General features: G+C 49.4%; 1 protein-coding gene across 1 annotated transcript; it reads right to left on the bottom strand.

Annotated features, from left to right (window-relative positions):
* Positions 1-1,253: 1,253 nt before the first annotated feature.
* Positions 1,254-15,450, bottom strand: LOC122386580 (neogenin-like). Its single transcript, XM_043375885.1, has 9 exons — positions 15,381-15,450; positions 14,876-14,963; positions 7,881-8,177; positions 4,971-5,124; positions 4,296-4,432; positions 3,790-3,971; positions 3,067-3,400; positions 2,528-2,743; positions 1,254-2,414 (listed from the first exon to the last, which is right to left on the bottom strand). Exons 2-9 carry the CDS (start codon positions 14,937-14,939, stop codon positions 1,900-1,902), a joined length of 1,899 nt encoding a protein of 632 aa, XP_043231820.1. The 5' UTR covers positions 14,940-14,963; positions 15,381-15,450; the 3' UTR covers positions 1,254-1,899.
* Between the last annotated feature and the right edge of the window lie 1,123 nt (positions 15,451-16,573).

Below are 16,573 nucleotides of genomic sequence, written 5' to 3'. Positions count from 1 at the left end.
TAAAATGCATCTGATTGATATTCGGTATAACGTTAGAAGTGGCGCTATTTTACGCATCACCGTCCTTCAGCGTTGATGGTTCCATGCAGTCGGCTGCTGTGCCGGAGGGCTGCCGTGCTGTGCGGGTCAGTCTAACAGTACGGCGCTCGTCTGTCCTGCGGCACAGCCTGTCAGCCTATCCCCCAGGCTACGAGCTTGGCTCCGCGGGCGGCGTTCTGGTGCGATTGTTGGGTGGTAAATACCGGGTGGCCCAAAAAAACGTTCCCAACTTTAAATCAATATTTCTCAGAAAGTGATAAAGATACAACATTGAAACTTCCAATAGTCAATGCGGCATATATTTTCAGTAAATGGTATGATTTTTATGTTATTCGGTCAATTACTTTTTAAATGGTTCGTGTTTCTAGCATGCCATGTAAAAATTACTTTTTTGCTCAGATTTTTACTAAAAGATATGAGTGAACGGGCCACTTCCATCTCGGCACCACGGCCTGCAGCCATGACTGCTACTGGCAACTAGTCTCGTTGATGGTTCAGGCCTCAGGGTGACACATTCCCTCTAGCTTTTTTTCCTTATTCGGTCGATAACTAGTTGATCTTCTTGAAGGGAGGGCGATCAGCAGTAACCCATGCACCGTGCCACTCCTGCTCGAAACAGGACTTGTTAAAACAAATGGCATCCATTAACACTATTTTGGCTCAGTATTTGAATATTTGGCACATAAGTGGGAAAAAATATTTAAAATAACAACACACGTTCTGGTTTCATTCACGTGTTCTATTTTTTCATTCTTTTTTCGAACATGGTACGTCTAAGCCAATCATTACTGCCGTTCAACATCGGCAAAAAAAGCAAAAACGTGTTACTTAATTCAACATAAGATTGCTGGCTTGAAAATGATGTTACAGTGTTATAATTTGGGATATCAATGCGCAAAGAAGTGACGCTACCTTGATGAAAATTTTGGCTCGTTATTTGCACTCGAATTTGAGATATAGGCCTCCAAAGTTCGGAACGTTTTTTTTGGGCCACCCGGTATGCGCATGAGCGTGACGATGGCAGTTTCGTGATATTCGAGGTTCGTTGTGTGAAGTTTATATATCGCGATGTTCGTATCTAAACAATATTTTTCGTAACTTGTATGTAGTACCTAGTGATACCTAGTGATATAGATACAGGGGGCATGCAATGAGACGGTCATAAACCTCCCCCTTTCAAAAAAAAAAAACAAAGAAGCAAACGATTTGCATCCAGCACTGTCCAACTGTATTATATAGATTCACATCTTGCATTCCATTGAACATGATGAGATGGACACCTTATTCCGATGTCCAGTCCACGGACCAGCAACAACGTTTGGCCTAAAGCTGGTCATTGCTAGCGCCGTTAGCACGATATATATTTATAGTACTCTGGCACGATCACTTGCTTCACATTATCGTAAGACATCGCCTCACTATAGAGCTCTTTTAACTTTGGCAAACAATTGAATTGCCCTTTTATACTACCGAAAAGTGAAACGCTTGATTCTACCTATCGCATTTCGACCATAAGTGGAACGTGAATGGAAACGTTAAAAAGACTTTCTACAGTATAACATGATAGCAGAATTGGATAAAAAAAAATGTTTCTATACTGCATGTAAAACTGAAAGTCGTCACAACAACCCGGCGATATGTTTGCGATGGCTGATTCGAACGTGCTGTCCTGTCCGTCTATTTATCGTGGTAGAGTTCCATTCACAATTATTCGTATCACCCTGCGTTACACGCACGCTTTTTTATGTAACACTGCACTCGGCTAGGCACCTATGGCGCCCAACAAGCTCACTTTGTTATGCGTGTCGGGCTGTCCACACATAAAACACAACTTATCCCGCCAACACAGCACCAGAAAGCTCAGTATCTGGCTGAAGCTCGTTTGTTGTCCTGGCTCGGACCTCCCGCAGAGCTCGGTCCGTAAAAGCTGCTTCCCTCCTCTCTGTAGATGTCGCGCCGGTCAGCCGAGACCGGGCCCTCGCCTATAAACGACAGGCGTCCCTGGTGTGAGCCTGCCGCGCAACTCTCACCGCCTCTGCGAGAGGGGTCACCCAGCAGCGGCTGGTAGGCGTCCCGTGGCACCCCCTGGTGCTCCCTGACCCTCCACAAGGGATCGGTATGTCCCCGCGTGCCCGGCTGGCACTCGAAGGGGAAGACACCGCAGGCCATGACCTCTGCGGTGTCGTCCTCCACTCCCTGCCGAGGAGCGGTGACCCTGATGACGTCACCGTTCTGTGATGTCACTCTGTGTGGTCGGCTGTAGCGAGCTGAACAGTCGGAGCTCCTGCCGCTGCCTCTGGTGGAGAACACGCCGAAGGAGGAGGTGGAGATGTCGCGGGATTTGCGACACGAGTCCATCCACGAGTCGTCGCTGCCTGAAAGACGAACACAGGGCTATAAGAGCACGAGCATGGCTATGGGTTCATAGGCAAACTGGTAGCGCTCGATCACCATCCATCCTGTCCATTTTCGCCCTCCACCGACTCACCCGTCTGCAATAACGCCGTGGTAGCGTACGGTGTCGGCGACGGTACGCTGTCCACGAGCCCTCGGCCCCGACCTCCCGTGCCGGTAGGCGGATTTCGGTCGCTCTCGGTCCGTCTGCCGGTCAGCTCGGCACTCCACACACTGCCCTCCATCCAAGAGGCCGGTCGGACCGAGCTGGGCAGCAGCGAGACGCCATCACGTCGCTTCTCGTCCGATTCTGGTGGACAGAGAGGGGTGAAAGATGACCGTCAGTACTCAGTTGTGTTGGAGAGGAAGGAGGATGGGGAAGTAGAGAGACGGGTCATCTTGCGATGCGCCTAGGCTTTCATTCTTTTGCTGAGAACGGCTAGATTGCGACTCTCCAACATCTCAAGGCACGACTGTCCTCCCATGTCCCAACAGAACGTCACTCTGACCTGAGTCCCGTCCACACCTCCAATATGGTTGACGTTGATCCAGCGCTGACCCGAAGCTACCGACCCAGCTTCGCACCCCTGACCCTCTTTCCTTGTGACCTTGTCCAACCCATCCCATTCTCACCTGACTGCTGTTTCCTGCGCACCCGTCTGACCCATCCACTGATGGCCAGACCGCTCAGTGTCAGCAGGACCAGGGTCGACACGGCAGCGGCTAGCCAGATGTGACCCGCCGGGGGCCGGCGAGGTCCTCCCGCCGGCACCGGGGCCAGGTCAGAGGTCAGGTCACCGTCCGGGCCGGGCGGCGGCAGGTCCAGGGAGACGGGCGGGGAGAGGGGAGGAGCGGCATCCGGCAGCTGCAGGGTGACCGGAGGAGAGGGCACGCTCTCCCCTCCCGGGGACACAGAGGTCACCCAGATGGTGTAGGTGGCGCCGGTGGTCAGGTTTGACAGCGTCACCTGCGAATGGGTCATGTCAGGTCAACCAGGGCCGTGTCAGGTCAGCCATGGTAGTGCCTATATATTGAAGTATTTAGCGTTGCGGTTCAATGTTTCGAGCTACTGGCGTGCTTGTGGTTTGGCTATCCAGTCTCAGTAATGCTTAGCGTGACTTACATATTTTGGGGGTTACTTCTAGCTATCTCTCTTGCTGCAATTATCAGAATCATGTTTAAGTAAGCATAATAATTCGCATTATGCTGTAATGCCCTTCTCGGGACTGAGCTCGTATCATCCGCTTGCTCTCATTTTACGTCATAATACGATCAACTCCAAACCGGAATGGAATCTCATTCCAGTGTGATTACAAGTCCATGTGATTAGTGGTCGTCTTCGCTCGTCCGTCTTACCTGAGAGGTGTTGGCGTCAGCCCTCAGTCGACTCCGATGACCCGCCTCTGACCTGGCGTACACCTGGTACCCCTCGGGCTGCAGAGGGGTCATCGCGGGGTCACCGGTCACCTCCCAGGTCACCAGGGCTGACCTCCCGTCCGCGGGGACCGCCGTGACATTGGCCGGAGGAGGCGGCAACTCTGTGAAAGGGAACGAACATGTCCGGTGATTTGTCCGCCCTGTGCTGTCTTTGTTGCTTGTATCGTATCTAAAATGAATGACGAATGAATGACGACGCTAGGACGCGATAGGAAACCCCGGCTCTCCATTTTCTATGGTGACAGCACAATACTGACGGAATACAGCCCCTTATGATTGATTATGACAAAGTCTTCTTTGTAACATTGCTTCCACTGAAAAGCCTGTCTCAGCTCCTCCTGAAAGCCACAGGCCCACCCTCACTGTTTTATCCATGAAATCACGGTATTTAAGATCCCGTGTCTTAGCCTCTGAAGTTCTCTTACCGCTGACGGCAAGCTGTGCAGGTCGGGAGCGTCTCTTCATCCCGGCGTAGTTCTTGGCCACGCACCAGTAGGTGCCCGTGTCACTCAGGGTGACGTTCGGTATGACCAGGTCACCCTCTCCGGCCAGCGAGAACCGGCTGCGGAGGAACAATCAAGCACAGAGTTAGCTTATCTCCCGCGGTGATACGCATCGGCGACATTGAGGGAGGATGGCGGAGGACGTTTAATTCCGGCTTCGGATGCCTGGGCGCGAGAGACTGTGACCCAAGACAACAACATTGATTCCGGCTATCGGTGCTTAGATAATTTTAATCCGACACTCCGGATGCTGATAAAAGATTTGTCTTAAAGTGCCGTTCTTTTAAGAAAACAGCATACGAGTATTTACTTATTCTTTCAACGGTTTGATCATTTAGTGTCTGTCGCTTGAAGCTTCTCGGTACAGTTTTGTAAACAGCTCGATTGTGTACGTTAACTCTGGTTCGTAAACGTCAGACGTATACAAGATCCACTGATGGAAAGCGCTGATGTATGGGATCGATTGACGTCTGAGATGACGTGTCCGTCTGCCTCTCTCTCTCTCTCTCCCTCTCTCTCTCTCCCTCTCTCCCCCCCTCTCTCTCTCTCTCTCTCTCTCTCTCTCTCTCTCTCTCTCTCTCTCTCTCCCTCTCTCACCTGTGAGGCTCGTTGAAGTCGACCTGTGAGTAATCCTTGATCCACCCCACAGTCGGTGGTGGATCGCCCTTGGGTGGGGAGCAGCGCAGAGTCACCCGTGACCCCACGCTGACCTCTGTGTCCTGGGGCGAGACGCGAAACTCCTCCCGCAAAACTGGGGGCATGAGGGGTCGAGTCAGGTCACATACAAGGAACTTTTTACATAGTAACTATAGAAGCAAAAATATTCGTGTTCATTTAGCATTTCATATCAATTATCAAACTCAAGTAATGATAAATGCAGATAGATATTTTACAAAAGTAAATGAAGCGAACGTACGTCTAAATCGACCGAAGTCCGATCGCATTATCTGATATTGATTTCCACACATCAAGCATCCCTAATAGCGATTTCATGTTCGACGTCTTCTTTTGTCAAGAAGTTTCAGAACTTCATAGTTCCTAATGATATTCTTTCACAGAACGAAGAAAGTTTATTCGCTGCGACTGATTTCTGGAGCGCACTGTGTTTTCCCATTTTTCAATATGGCCAGTCTTTCAGAATATCCATATCCGCACCAATGACTTCAAGTGCGCGTGAAAATCCAATATCCTCTCGTCTCCTTCCAATCGAAAGCACCCTAAGAAAAACATCCGCCGGTGCGAAATCGCCGAAAAGTCGGATCGTCGACGGCGGGCCAGTCTGCGGTAAAAACGAGCGGTCCGGCCGGCGGCGTCACCGCCGATGTGACGACTACCGGGGCCGTAACGAACGGCTCCGTCAGCGCCGCGCGCGGCCCCATCGCTCCTCCTGTCCTCCAATTAGCGGCTGTGTTTGAGGCGGCGAGTGGCGCGGCCCGTGCGCCGTTTTTGTCGACGACAGGTGCCGCGGACGGGACGGTGTCCCTGGCTAAGTAATGGCAGTGCTCGCCGTGTGACCGGTAATAGGGGGCGGGGTCGGAACCGACCAACTGGGAATGTCACTGAATGCGCACGGTCCTCGGTGCGAACTTTTTGTCTCCACTCCGTCGCGGGTCGTTCGTTGCGTCGAGAGGAACCGTCAATAGCGATTCTATAGATCTCCCGGCAGCGGCCGGGCGCAGAAAATGTGATTTGGCTGAAGCTTTTGCGAAAAGAAAGCTCGAGCTTGGTTCGGACGGAGATGGAGAGAGCTTAGCGCGGATCGGCGCGGTGCTTGTCTCGTCTGCGCCGGGACTGTCGACCCACCGGCCATTCGGCGATCCAGCGCGTCCCGGTGGCGTTTGACGCTGTTTTGAACGTCTGAGAAGCATCGCAAACATTGCAAACACCGTCTATTTCTCGTCGCTGACAGCGGGTAAAACTATGTTTGTGCTGGCTTCTGCCCTGCTCCAGATCCTGTTTTAGATGCATTAAAGGCGACCTTCCATTTTCTTTATCTTAATTTGAACTGCCGCCTTGCTGACGTGAACATTCTTTGCGTGCACGTCTAGATTCTGCCGATTAAAGAGGATTCCACCAACCGCAAATAGGATGTCCTTGTGTGGCCTTGCATCTCTACATGATGCCACCAGTGACCGTTTCCTCTCGCTATTTTGGTCTTGTTTTTGTCTCTCCGAATGCCCTCTCCGCTAGCGAGCGAGTTTAAATGTGCGGAGTTGGATGCAGCATGGTTTGACCCGATTCCCAGTCGGCAGACGATCGGCATTCGTGGCTCGTCTGCGGCCACTCGAGATTCGGAACTTCTGAGTGAACTGGGAAACGGGTAAACGGCGAAGTACATAGAAACTGTTTAAAACTATCATGCCGGCACGGATTTTCTGTGAACATGTGCTCTTTTCTACTTCAAGCAAAGCAATGTTGCTGTGCTATGCAATCTCCATGCTAATTACTGATATAGCTCTATACATGTTGCTGTCGATGTACGTAATTGACTAATAGATGACTAATAGACCCTTTAGATTTATTGATTTTATCCCCGTCATACCGTAGATAATGATCTGAGATTATTGTATGTTTATTGTTTACAGACCCTCGCATAATGTCGGCATAACCCTCGCATCTCGCAATAATGCCAATGAACTGAATGCAACTTTATATATGTATGTAGTAAGGCAACATTCAATAGCACCCTCCCTTGCTGTCTTTTCCGTGATTAGTCCGCAGGTGCCTGACTCGCGTGTTTACGCTTCTTGGATTTTGATTAATCCCTCCCCTTCAGCACCATACTCTTTTGACATCCACGCTTCGATTCTGCCACAACTACTCCATTTGGCTAAGCACGCCTTTCATCAGTTGGAATGGCAAAAATCCGCGCCGGGACTACTCCCATCAGCGTGCAGCCTACTGTCATAATATTGTCTCTCGGCCGCTAATGCAACAGCGGCGGCTCGCACAAAACAGGCCGCTGCCGCGGTTCGCCGCTGCGCTAATGTTGACGGCAGCCGAGAGAGCGAACATTCAGACCGAGTATTCAGCGGGCCAGAGATGAGCTCAGCCAGCTCATTACGCGTCCATTATGGCTCGTTTCGGACGGACGGGCCGCGGACGTGGCTTGGAGGAGGATGGTAAACCGACTCCGCTAACATTGAAACTGGTTATGGTCCGGGCAGAGGATTTCATCCTTCTGGGATGGAGGCTTTGTCTGGCCTTTGCTCGTTTTCTAAAGCAAAGTCTTAGAGAAACTAGTAAGGCATGTTCATTGTTCGTAACGATGAAACGATGAATTAAATGTTTATGAGAGCAATGTGTTTCCAAAGGATGACGCTCCTTAATTATGCTAATACGAGTAATACACTTAACTCAGCTCGCCCTAGGGGCTATAGGAATCCTCGTCTCACTCCCCACGGGCCACGACTGACTTGCGGTAGTTAGTAAGGTGGAAGGCCTTCCTACTGATCCCACCCGTCCCCTGTCCTGTCCTCTTCTCTCCTTATCCCTCTTCCCACTGACCTGCAGCAGTCAGCACCGCCTCTCTGCTGCTCGCCTCTCCTGCCCTGTTGACGGCCACACAGCGGTATCGTCCGGCATCCGCCCTCGCCACGGCCAGTACGAACAGCGACCCGCTGGGCAGGGCCACCCAGGTCGGGGAGGGCGCCTCCACAGGACGACCGTCCCGCTCCCAGTGGATGGACGGCGCTGGGGACCCGTCCGCCTTGCAGTTGAGCATTGCAGGGCTGCCCCGTGCCACTGTGGTGTCCGATGGGTGCTCGGTGATCCGGGGAGGCCGGTCACCGGAGGGCGAAGACGCTGTCGGGGAGAGGTCACAGGTCAGGGGTGTTACGACGGGTACAGACAATGACGATCGGGTGTTGTGCTATGATGTTGGGATTTATGAAAGTCACGTAAAGTAAGGCAAGGTGTCAGGTAAAAGTGACCTCGGATAAATCCTAAATGACTTTGCCACAGCGCGTGGCTGAATGCTCGTGAATGCATGATTGTGTGTGAGTGTTTAGGGAGGTGCGGGTGGGGGGTAGGGGGAGGGCTTGCGTTTGTTAGTGTTTCCGCATGTTAGCCCCTTACGTTCGTTATTTATCTCGTATTCAATGGGCGGTAATGACATGGGGTTTATCAACGATAACCAACCCGCTCGTAACTTAGATTGGATTGAATTGGACTGATGAGTGTAGTTCGACTGTTGCCCGTTTAGGGGACGGTCCGTTCTATTCGCTCTGGTTATCCCCTACCAGGCCGGCTAAACAGGAACATGATCGAATATGATCGTTATGGATAAGATAATGCGAATAAATGAATAATCGCAAATCTGCTACCAGTTAGAATGCGAAACCGCAAAATAAAATCGACGAATTGTCTCATCCTCTCCTTCTTTGTTCTCCCTTTGAACGTTAGCGAAAACATTACGAAAGTGTCTGGCCATTAGTGTCTTAAAGTTAAACTACGACCATCCCTAAATGGGTCATAAAAGCTGCAGAAACTTTTAAACGCTGAGATGATGAGTTCAAGAAACAGTGCACTTAGTTGATATCACCAGTCAAATATAAATGACTGCTCGAGCATTAGGCCATTACATCTCTGTTACGACATCGATTTAAATGATAAAAAGACAGGTTCATAGGACATTTTATTTCAACTAACACATTAGACATTACTTATGATAACTGCTGAGCAATGAACAGGGATTTGGCAAACCCTTATCTAGACGTTCTATATAACTTTGCTTTTGCTCATATTTCCATAGCTGTTTAATTGGGACTTTTTTAATAAAAAAAAAAGAAAAAGACTGTGAAAAAGACTAGGACTGTGTGCTTTGTGCGATATTTTCCTGAAAAGAAAGTTAATTGACCTTCTTAATCTGATATATTGTAGGTTTTGTCTTAATATTATCCAGCATTAAATCGCAGTGCAACGGTCCCGGGCTATTTAATCAATGTTTGGTTGTTTATTCATATCTATGTAGTTAGTTAATTACCTAGCTCATTAGAAAGGTAGCTAACGCCTGCCATTATTTGTTGGATCAAGTAAATCTGCTCTTTTCTTGTAATCCGCAACATAAATAGAGCCTGTAATTTGTAACTGACAGAATGCTTAGAAAATCCTTAGTTGTGCTTCATGACAGATATCTGCTGTCATCGTCGCCTGATCAGCTAAATTGTCAGTTTACTGGCTAAATGACGCAAATTTTCAGGCTGCGGGTTATGTCTTAGCGCTTAACTGACGAGCTTACCCTTTCTCATGAACAGAGATATCAGCAAGGTACTAACTGCTGAAACCGGCAGCTTCTGCACATTAAACCGATAAAGTGCTAGTTTCTTAGACGCCGAACGCGCACGCCTATAAATTAAAATGTTTTTATGGGATGTTACAATGATATCTGTCACTTATTCTTACAAAAGGCCTCACTCATAAGACGTTTTTACAGCCAGACCACTGACAGTACTGGCAACTAAGCGATTTAATTCCCAGACTGGTTGTTGACGTTATCATAGAATCAATAAAGCTTCTCCATCGGTTTCGAGACATCTTAAGAGCTTACGCTACCGGGTGTTTCAATAGAGCCATTTCATGTCCATAAAACAGCCTTAAACGGCATCGACCATTTTATTTGTATCTGATGTTCTTGTAGTTCAATTGTTTTCCTTGTTTCTAATTGCCCTTATTTTCCTGCCGCATATTTTACACGAACAGATGTCACATCTGCACTGTTTGTGGACCACTCCTACGTGACAGGCTGTGGAGTGCCTCTCCCGCCGCTCGCTGCTGTTGTTTTCCGTCACGTCAGTGACATCAGGTGACGTCATGTGTGTGACGGGTGACAGGGCTGAGGTGGACGGCGACACGGAATGTGTCAGAGCCGCTCACACTCAACATCTTCCGACCGTCTACCCCGTCCCCGCCCCTCCATCTGCAGCTGATTTCGTGCAGCGAGGTTCCAAATCTGACCCGACTAAACTCAACAGACAGACGGACGGAAGATGGTTGGCAGCGAGACACTCCTCCCCTTCCCCTCTCCCTCTTCCGCTAACGACTGATCCGGGTGACGCGTGACACGTGACGTGACTCATCTCCGCGGAATAAACGTTGCCGACGCGTCACATACGCCGCTGTCGGCGGTAGCTTTATCCCTACTCCCGTGCTTCTCGGAGCGCGACCGGGCGCGGCCAAACTGGATTATCCCGTCGGGCGGCGTCGGCGCGCGCTTTTTGGCCGTGTCGGCGCGCGCTTTTTGCCGTCTGTCATACACGACTGCGTCGGGAGTGATTCGCCGGAGTGACGGCGCCGCTCGTCCGTGTCGCCGCCGACGGATCGGTTCCGACGGGCGGCTCGCGATGGACGGACCGGTGATCGGAGCCAGCCGCCGGGCTGACGAGCGGCGCGCTGCAGCTGCCCCCCGGCCGTCGCGCCACTTACCGCCACCAGCGCCGCGGCCAAAGCGGCGCGCCAGAAAATGGAGCGCCCGTTGACGGCTGTGACGGCTGAACGATGGTGTTATTTCCCGGCCAGAGTGCGCTCAATCGGCGCATTTGCATTTCCCGAATTGAACGGAGCTCAGCTGATGGCTCCGGCGGCAGTTCCACGGCGAGGAATTTACGGGGATCGCTGAGCTACTCAGCTCATGTAGTTTGGAATGTCTTACATTAACGACTAATGTTCCATGAGGTTTCCGAATTTAGTTTAATTAAGTGTTCTTAGTACGTACTCGCACTTAATTAACTGGCATTAGGCGTAAGCAACTCACTAAACTGAAGCGAAGTCACGAAATAACTATAGCGGTGTATTAGCTCGACTGCTGTACCTTTGACAAGATTTTGAGACAGGCTCATTCTCCAAGATTTTTTATGTTGAGATGTACCGGTTTCAGTTGTTTGCCCCTGCACTAAGCAAAACAGTTAAAACGCTCTGCGCATGACTAAATTTTAAACACCCATTCTTTGATCCGAGTCACGAACCGCGGTGTTTGCCAGTTCCAAATTGGCATTCAGCTTTGGTTCGACTGAGCCCTGAGGTCCGCACCTGGGACCGGGCCGCTAACTCCCACCGGCCGATACCCGTGGATCGATCCTCCGGTGTAACACAGGCTGTTGGTGTAACACGTGCCGCTGGTGTAACCCGTGCCGCTGATATGACACGTGCTGTCGGTATAACCCGTGCTGTTGGTGCAACCCGCTAATGTGACCCATGCGCCGATGTAACACGTTCCGCTGGTGTAACCCGTGCCTTTGATGTAACTCGTGTCGCTAGTGTAAACGTGCGCCAATGTAACACGTGCCGCTGTGTAGCATGTACCGCTGGTGTATGTAAATACCGCTGGTGTAACCCGTGCCCCTGGTGTCATACATGCCGTTGCAGCCCATACCGCTGGTGTAACACGTGCCGACAGTGTCACACGTTCCACCTCTGTAACCGGCACTGCCCACTCTCAATTAACCGCGGAAGCTGACAGAGACAGCGGCCCACGGCACAGGTGGCAGCCTGATGACCCGGGGCTCGGTCAGAGGACCGTATTACCCACCGAGAGACTCACGGCGAGACGAGCCCAGACCGTTGCTAGGCAACGAACATAAACCGGTGTTTGATGGCCACAGGGTGTCGGAGCGTGGCCCGAAACGGCACGTCGCGGTGTGCGCGAGCTAATACGGTCCGAAAGGCCGGAGTCGCGCGGTCGGGAAAATCTCAGTACCCTCTGTCGCTAAGACAAGATGTTTGAGAATTGCTGTGTTTGTCTGATTTGTATCGATTTAGGGAAAGGTGACAAGACTCGGGACTTTTGATCATTAACTGTTATCACGTTTTAACATCTAAATGCCAGGTGCTGGTTAGAATGTAACTAGATGACTATTTCATGCGATGATTCAAGAAGGGCTGCAGCTCTTCGGCCATGAATTACGATTTACGAGTAAAGCAAGTCGTGCGCATGTTCAGGCCGCCGCTTAAGATCTCAAGAACGGCTGGGCCAATTGCGTTCATCGTTCATATTTGATAGATGATCGTTAGGAACCGATTAGCAGGAAGCCCTGCACAATTCAGTTTGGGATACCTCTTGTCACTTGCACAGATGCACGGCTCACACTGCACCACGCTCGCTCATTTGTCGCCTCTAAAGGCGTCTTTTAAGTGTATTTCAGTTCCTTCCTCTAAAACTCAACTTAGGACTTCTTATTTACCCATTAGTTTCATCATCCAGAAAAAGCTGCAAAACACTTGAATCGTCTCTTGACACTCATACACGTTATTGTCACCCCGCCAACGGCCGGAGGCGTCTCCTTCATAATGAAACCGTCGCAAAAAAATTACTCCGAGAGGACTGAAAACATTTGCATCTTTCTACTCATCTCGGAATTTAGACGTTGGTGACACCCGCGCAGAAGATTAAGACGAAAAATAAAGGCTACTGGCTTCAGCCAGCAGAGAGAAAAAAAGAATCTCTAAGCGTTTGAAGAGCCGCGCCGCGCGTAACTCAAAATTAAACGTTGAGACTGTAAAAGATACTATAAGATACTAAAAGATAAAAAAGATACTAAAAGATACTATATATAGTATAACTATATACTATTATATAGTTGATTTTCAGGAACAGACAGTACCTCGTGGAAGGAATTATGGATCTTCGCATTTACTCAGTCATATATTGTCTTTGTACGTATAATTTGCGTTAGTTTCATTTTTTCGAAACGTATGTACCTATACATGATAGGTATAGGAATATGACCCTAACTGCTTCCGAGGTTCGTCCCAATCGCTTCACAGACAAATTCCTTTTACCCAGTGAATGAGACAAAGACAACATTCAACACGTTTTTTTAGGTCGCTCTGATCCTAGCATCCATACCATCCCGACTTTAGGGTAACGACTGCTTACAAATTGTCGGTCAATGTGATAGTAGCCGACCTTGAATCGACATGCAACGCCTAACAAACAGCTATCCTTTCTGAGCTGTTTGGCGGCGAAAACTCTGTGCTGAATGTCGCAGCTGATACAGTAAAACTAAAGAAAACATCCCATAGTAAGACTTGATGTCAAATTGGTGTCGTTTTCCCGTATGAACTGCTATCTGGCTACATTGACTTCACGGCGATGTTAGGCTATAGGAAACGGCGGTGGCGTCTGTAATATCCCCAGTTCCACAAATCGATGCGTGCTACGAAAGTATCTTTTGTTCATTTTGCAAACATATTTAAACATGTGTTTGAATTGTATATTGCTGTGCTAGTTATCTAAGTTGATGTTCATAACATTTATAGTTTAATTGCCTTGGTTGTAAATAGGCTTCACGCATCGGCAAAGAGGAAAATCGGAAATTTAAGCGTTGTACCACGGTTGTACGCAACATGCAGAACAAGGTGATGATCACTGACTGTATAATAGTTTTAGCAATGGGCTGTGAGGAGAACCTTGTTAGCCGGTGCAAGAGGTAATTCACGGTTAGTTTAGGATGCCTACTTAGGTTGACATTTTCAAAACGTCCGCTATCGGCTCATTGTAATAGTCTCTAAACAAATCGAGCTTTTTGACAAAAAGTAAACTTTGGTTTTCGACCCTTGCCCTTAACTATTCTATGGATGCCATTTAATTTCCACCTTTATGCCCCTAAGGAGAGAAATGATGACTGGACCAAAAAACCCACAAGCGAATAGAGAATGCCACGTTAAAGTCATTCAAACATCTATCTGCTATCTGCCTTAATTCACTCCTCTCCACCCGTGCCAAACCTCCATACCACCACACCTCCACGTCTGGCCTTCGCTTGGGTCCCCGGCACCACGCCGTGCAAATTCCCACGCATCGGTGCATTTCCCTCAGTGGCGGCGGACTGCTGGCCACAAACAGTCTCAGTCGGCTCCTGGTCCGGCCGTGCTTCGGTTTTCAGCGGAATCCCGCTCCAGTTTAGACGACCCAACAGCAGCTGGACGATATGTGAACTTGTAAACAACTTCCTTTGTTTCTGACGGTTGTGTGATACGGTCTGATGTCAATTGAATTCCGGCATTATTTAGCTGCGATTGTTTTATTGCGAAATGCCACGCTTAACTTTTGCGTGCATGCATCGGCATTTAGTAAACCCTGCGTTTCTGCTCCATTGTGCATAACATTGCATTCTATTAAAACGTTAAAATAACAAAGGCTGTTGTAATTATCATTACTTTACAAGACTTACGATTCCATCCACATTGAAAGTGGTGGCTGGGACCGTTAATCTCTCAGGCATCGTATATAACAACAAACAGCATTCCACAATGATTGCCGCCTGTATGATCGCACATGTGCAACACGGTGCACATGAACATCAATTCGCCACCCAGCTAGCACACACGATGATCTGTGAGGTGTTTTGTGTCGGTCTCAGCGCCCCACCGTGGTTTACCGTTATTGGTTTGTTGACGCGAGTGTGGTTTGTTTTCTGTAAGCCGGCCGTGGCTGGAGGTCTGTCATCACGCCTCAGACTGCGTCACAGAGCTGAGAGCATTGTATAGACGATCCTGTCACTTACCGGAGCTGACTGTGAGGTGGCAGAGAGTCGCCACATAGAAGAACAACACAGGAGGCGCCGCCATGGTCCGGGGTGACGCCGCGCCGGGCTGCCGAGGGGCACAGTGGGGCAAGGTTTCCGATCCCGTCACGCGTGACTCGTGAGTCAGTATCTGAAGCGTTTCGCGATCAGATACTGACTCACGATCAGAACGGTATCGTTTGTAGGGAGCAAATGTCTGTCACTGGATGTCACTTCGCCACTGGTGCGATGTCACTCACACACGCATCATTGTCACTCATGCGCACCAAACAAATGTCACTAACGAGTCACAAAGTTCACCGCCAGTGCCGACCGGCCACTATTATGAACCTTCTCTTCTCCCCTCGTGTCTCGTCTCCTCGTGCGCTGCAGATGATTTGCCGTCTCCGTCTGGGACCGTCTCCAAAATCTCCTCGATTGCTCCAGTGTCCAGCTCACACACTAGCCTCCCACTCCGTGCACCGTGCCCGCTGGACTGACTAACCCGTGCCGACGGTTCGCCCGCACCGAGGGAGCCCCGCTCCGACCAGCTGCCGGTTCGGTGTCTGAACGGACACTGCACGGCCGTCCGCCGTCCGCTGCTTCCTGCCCCCCCCCCCCGTCTCCCACCCCGCCCGTGCTGGACCGGACATACTGGTGTCTTCGTCTTGGCAGAGTGCAGAGGTGGGTAAAGGTAGGGTGAGACGGTACGGTATGATACTGTCTGATGAGATATCGCTTCCGTCATTGCTGGAAATTGAAACAATTAATATAAGGTAGGTATAAAGTGCGATTCGGTTCGACATTTTATTTTACGATGCGGGTCCCTACGACACATACAGCATGGCACGGTTCTACATTTTATGTAGACGAATATTCCTGTGGAATCTTGCGATAAGGTTCGGTACGGTAAGGAGGGACACAGTACCTACAGTGCAGCTGTACGATTCGTTTCATTTGTTGACATTTATAGCACTGTCAGACATTTTACGGAACTGTCAGTGTCAGACATTTTACGGTGCTGCTCGACATTTTACGTTATTGATGATTTGACTGATTACGGTACGGTACGGTACGGAACCTTATGGTACGTTATACCGGGTCTACGACATTGTATGTATGTACGGTACACCGAGTCTACGACATTCTACGGTATCGTTCTGCTTACGGTACGAGTCTACGACATCGTACGGTACGGCACGGTCAGCTGATGACATACGGCTGGGAGCCCAACGGGGTCATTATTAGCGTAATTGGCCAACTGCAGTCTGTCATGACGCATATGGGCGCACGCGGCGACAGCATATTGCTGTGTTTGTAGGAGCATGGGTATTTTCGGCTTACAGTAAATATTCTAATGAGTGTACGTTAGATATTTATGAAGCATAAAGGCCGAGCTACACTATGCGTTTTCTGCGTGCGTTTTTTTTTTTTGCGAGTTTGCGTGATTTGCGTACCTAATATCGTTCTAGAAAGAAACGGCATCACGTTTTTGTTATATTTTTCATATAAAGTTTTAATTAATATGAAATATTTTATTAACTTTTATATGAATATTAAAGAAGTTATATTAGTAATAACATTTTTTCTAGAACGATATTACGCAAATCACGCAAACTCGCAAAAAAAAACGCACGCAGAAAACGCATAGTGTAGCCAGGCCTTTAGTCAGGGTGATGCGACTATATTGTAGTGCTG

This window comes from Amphibalanus amphitrite, unplaced genomic scaffold (genome assembly GCF_019059575.1).
Source record: "Amphibalanus amphitrite isolate SeventyFive unplaced genomic scaffold, NRLGWU_Aamphi_draft 000256F_arrow, whole genome shotgun sequence".
NCBI classification, from domain to species: domain Eukaryota; kingdom Metazoa; phylum Arthropoda; class Thecostraca; order Balanomorpha; family Balanidae; genus Amphibalanus; species Amphibalanus amphitrite.
Note: the sequence above shows the minus strand (reverse complement) of the source record. Positions and strands in the feature narration are given on the sequence as shown.

Bases quoted from the DNA above. Each gene is read 5' to 3' on its own strand.
- LOC122386580 (XM_043375885.1), bottom strand. From the start codon at position 14,939: ATGGCGGCGCCTCCTGTGTTGTTCTTCTATGTGGCGACTCTCTGCCAC. The intron at 4,433-4,970 runs GTGAGAGAGGGA...GTTCCTCCGCAG, and splicing joins GACTTCAACGAGCCTCACAG to CCGGTTCTCGCTGGCCGGAG. The intron at 2,415-2,527 runs GTGAGTCGGTGG...TTCGTCTTTCAG, and splicing joins CACGGCGTTATTGCAGACGG to GCAGCGACGACTCGTGGATG.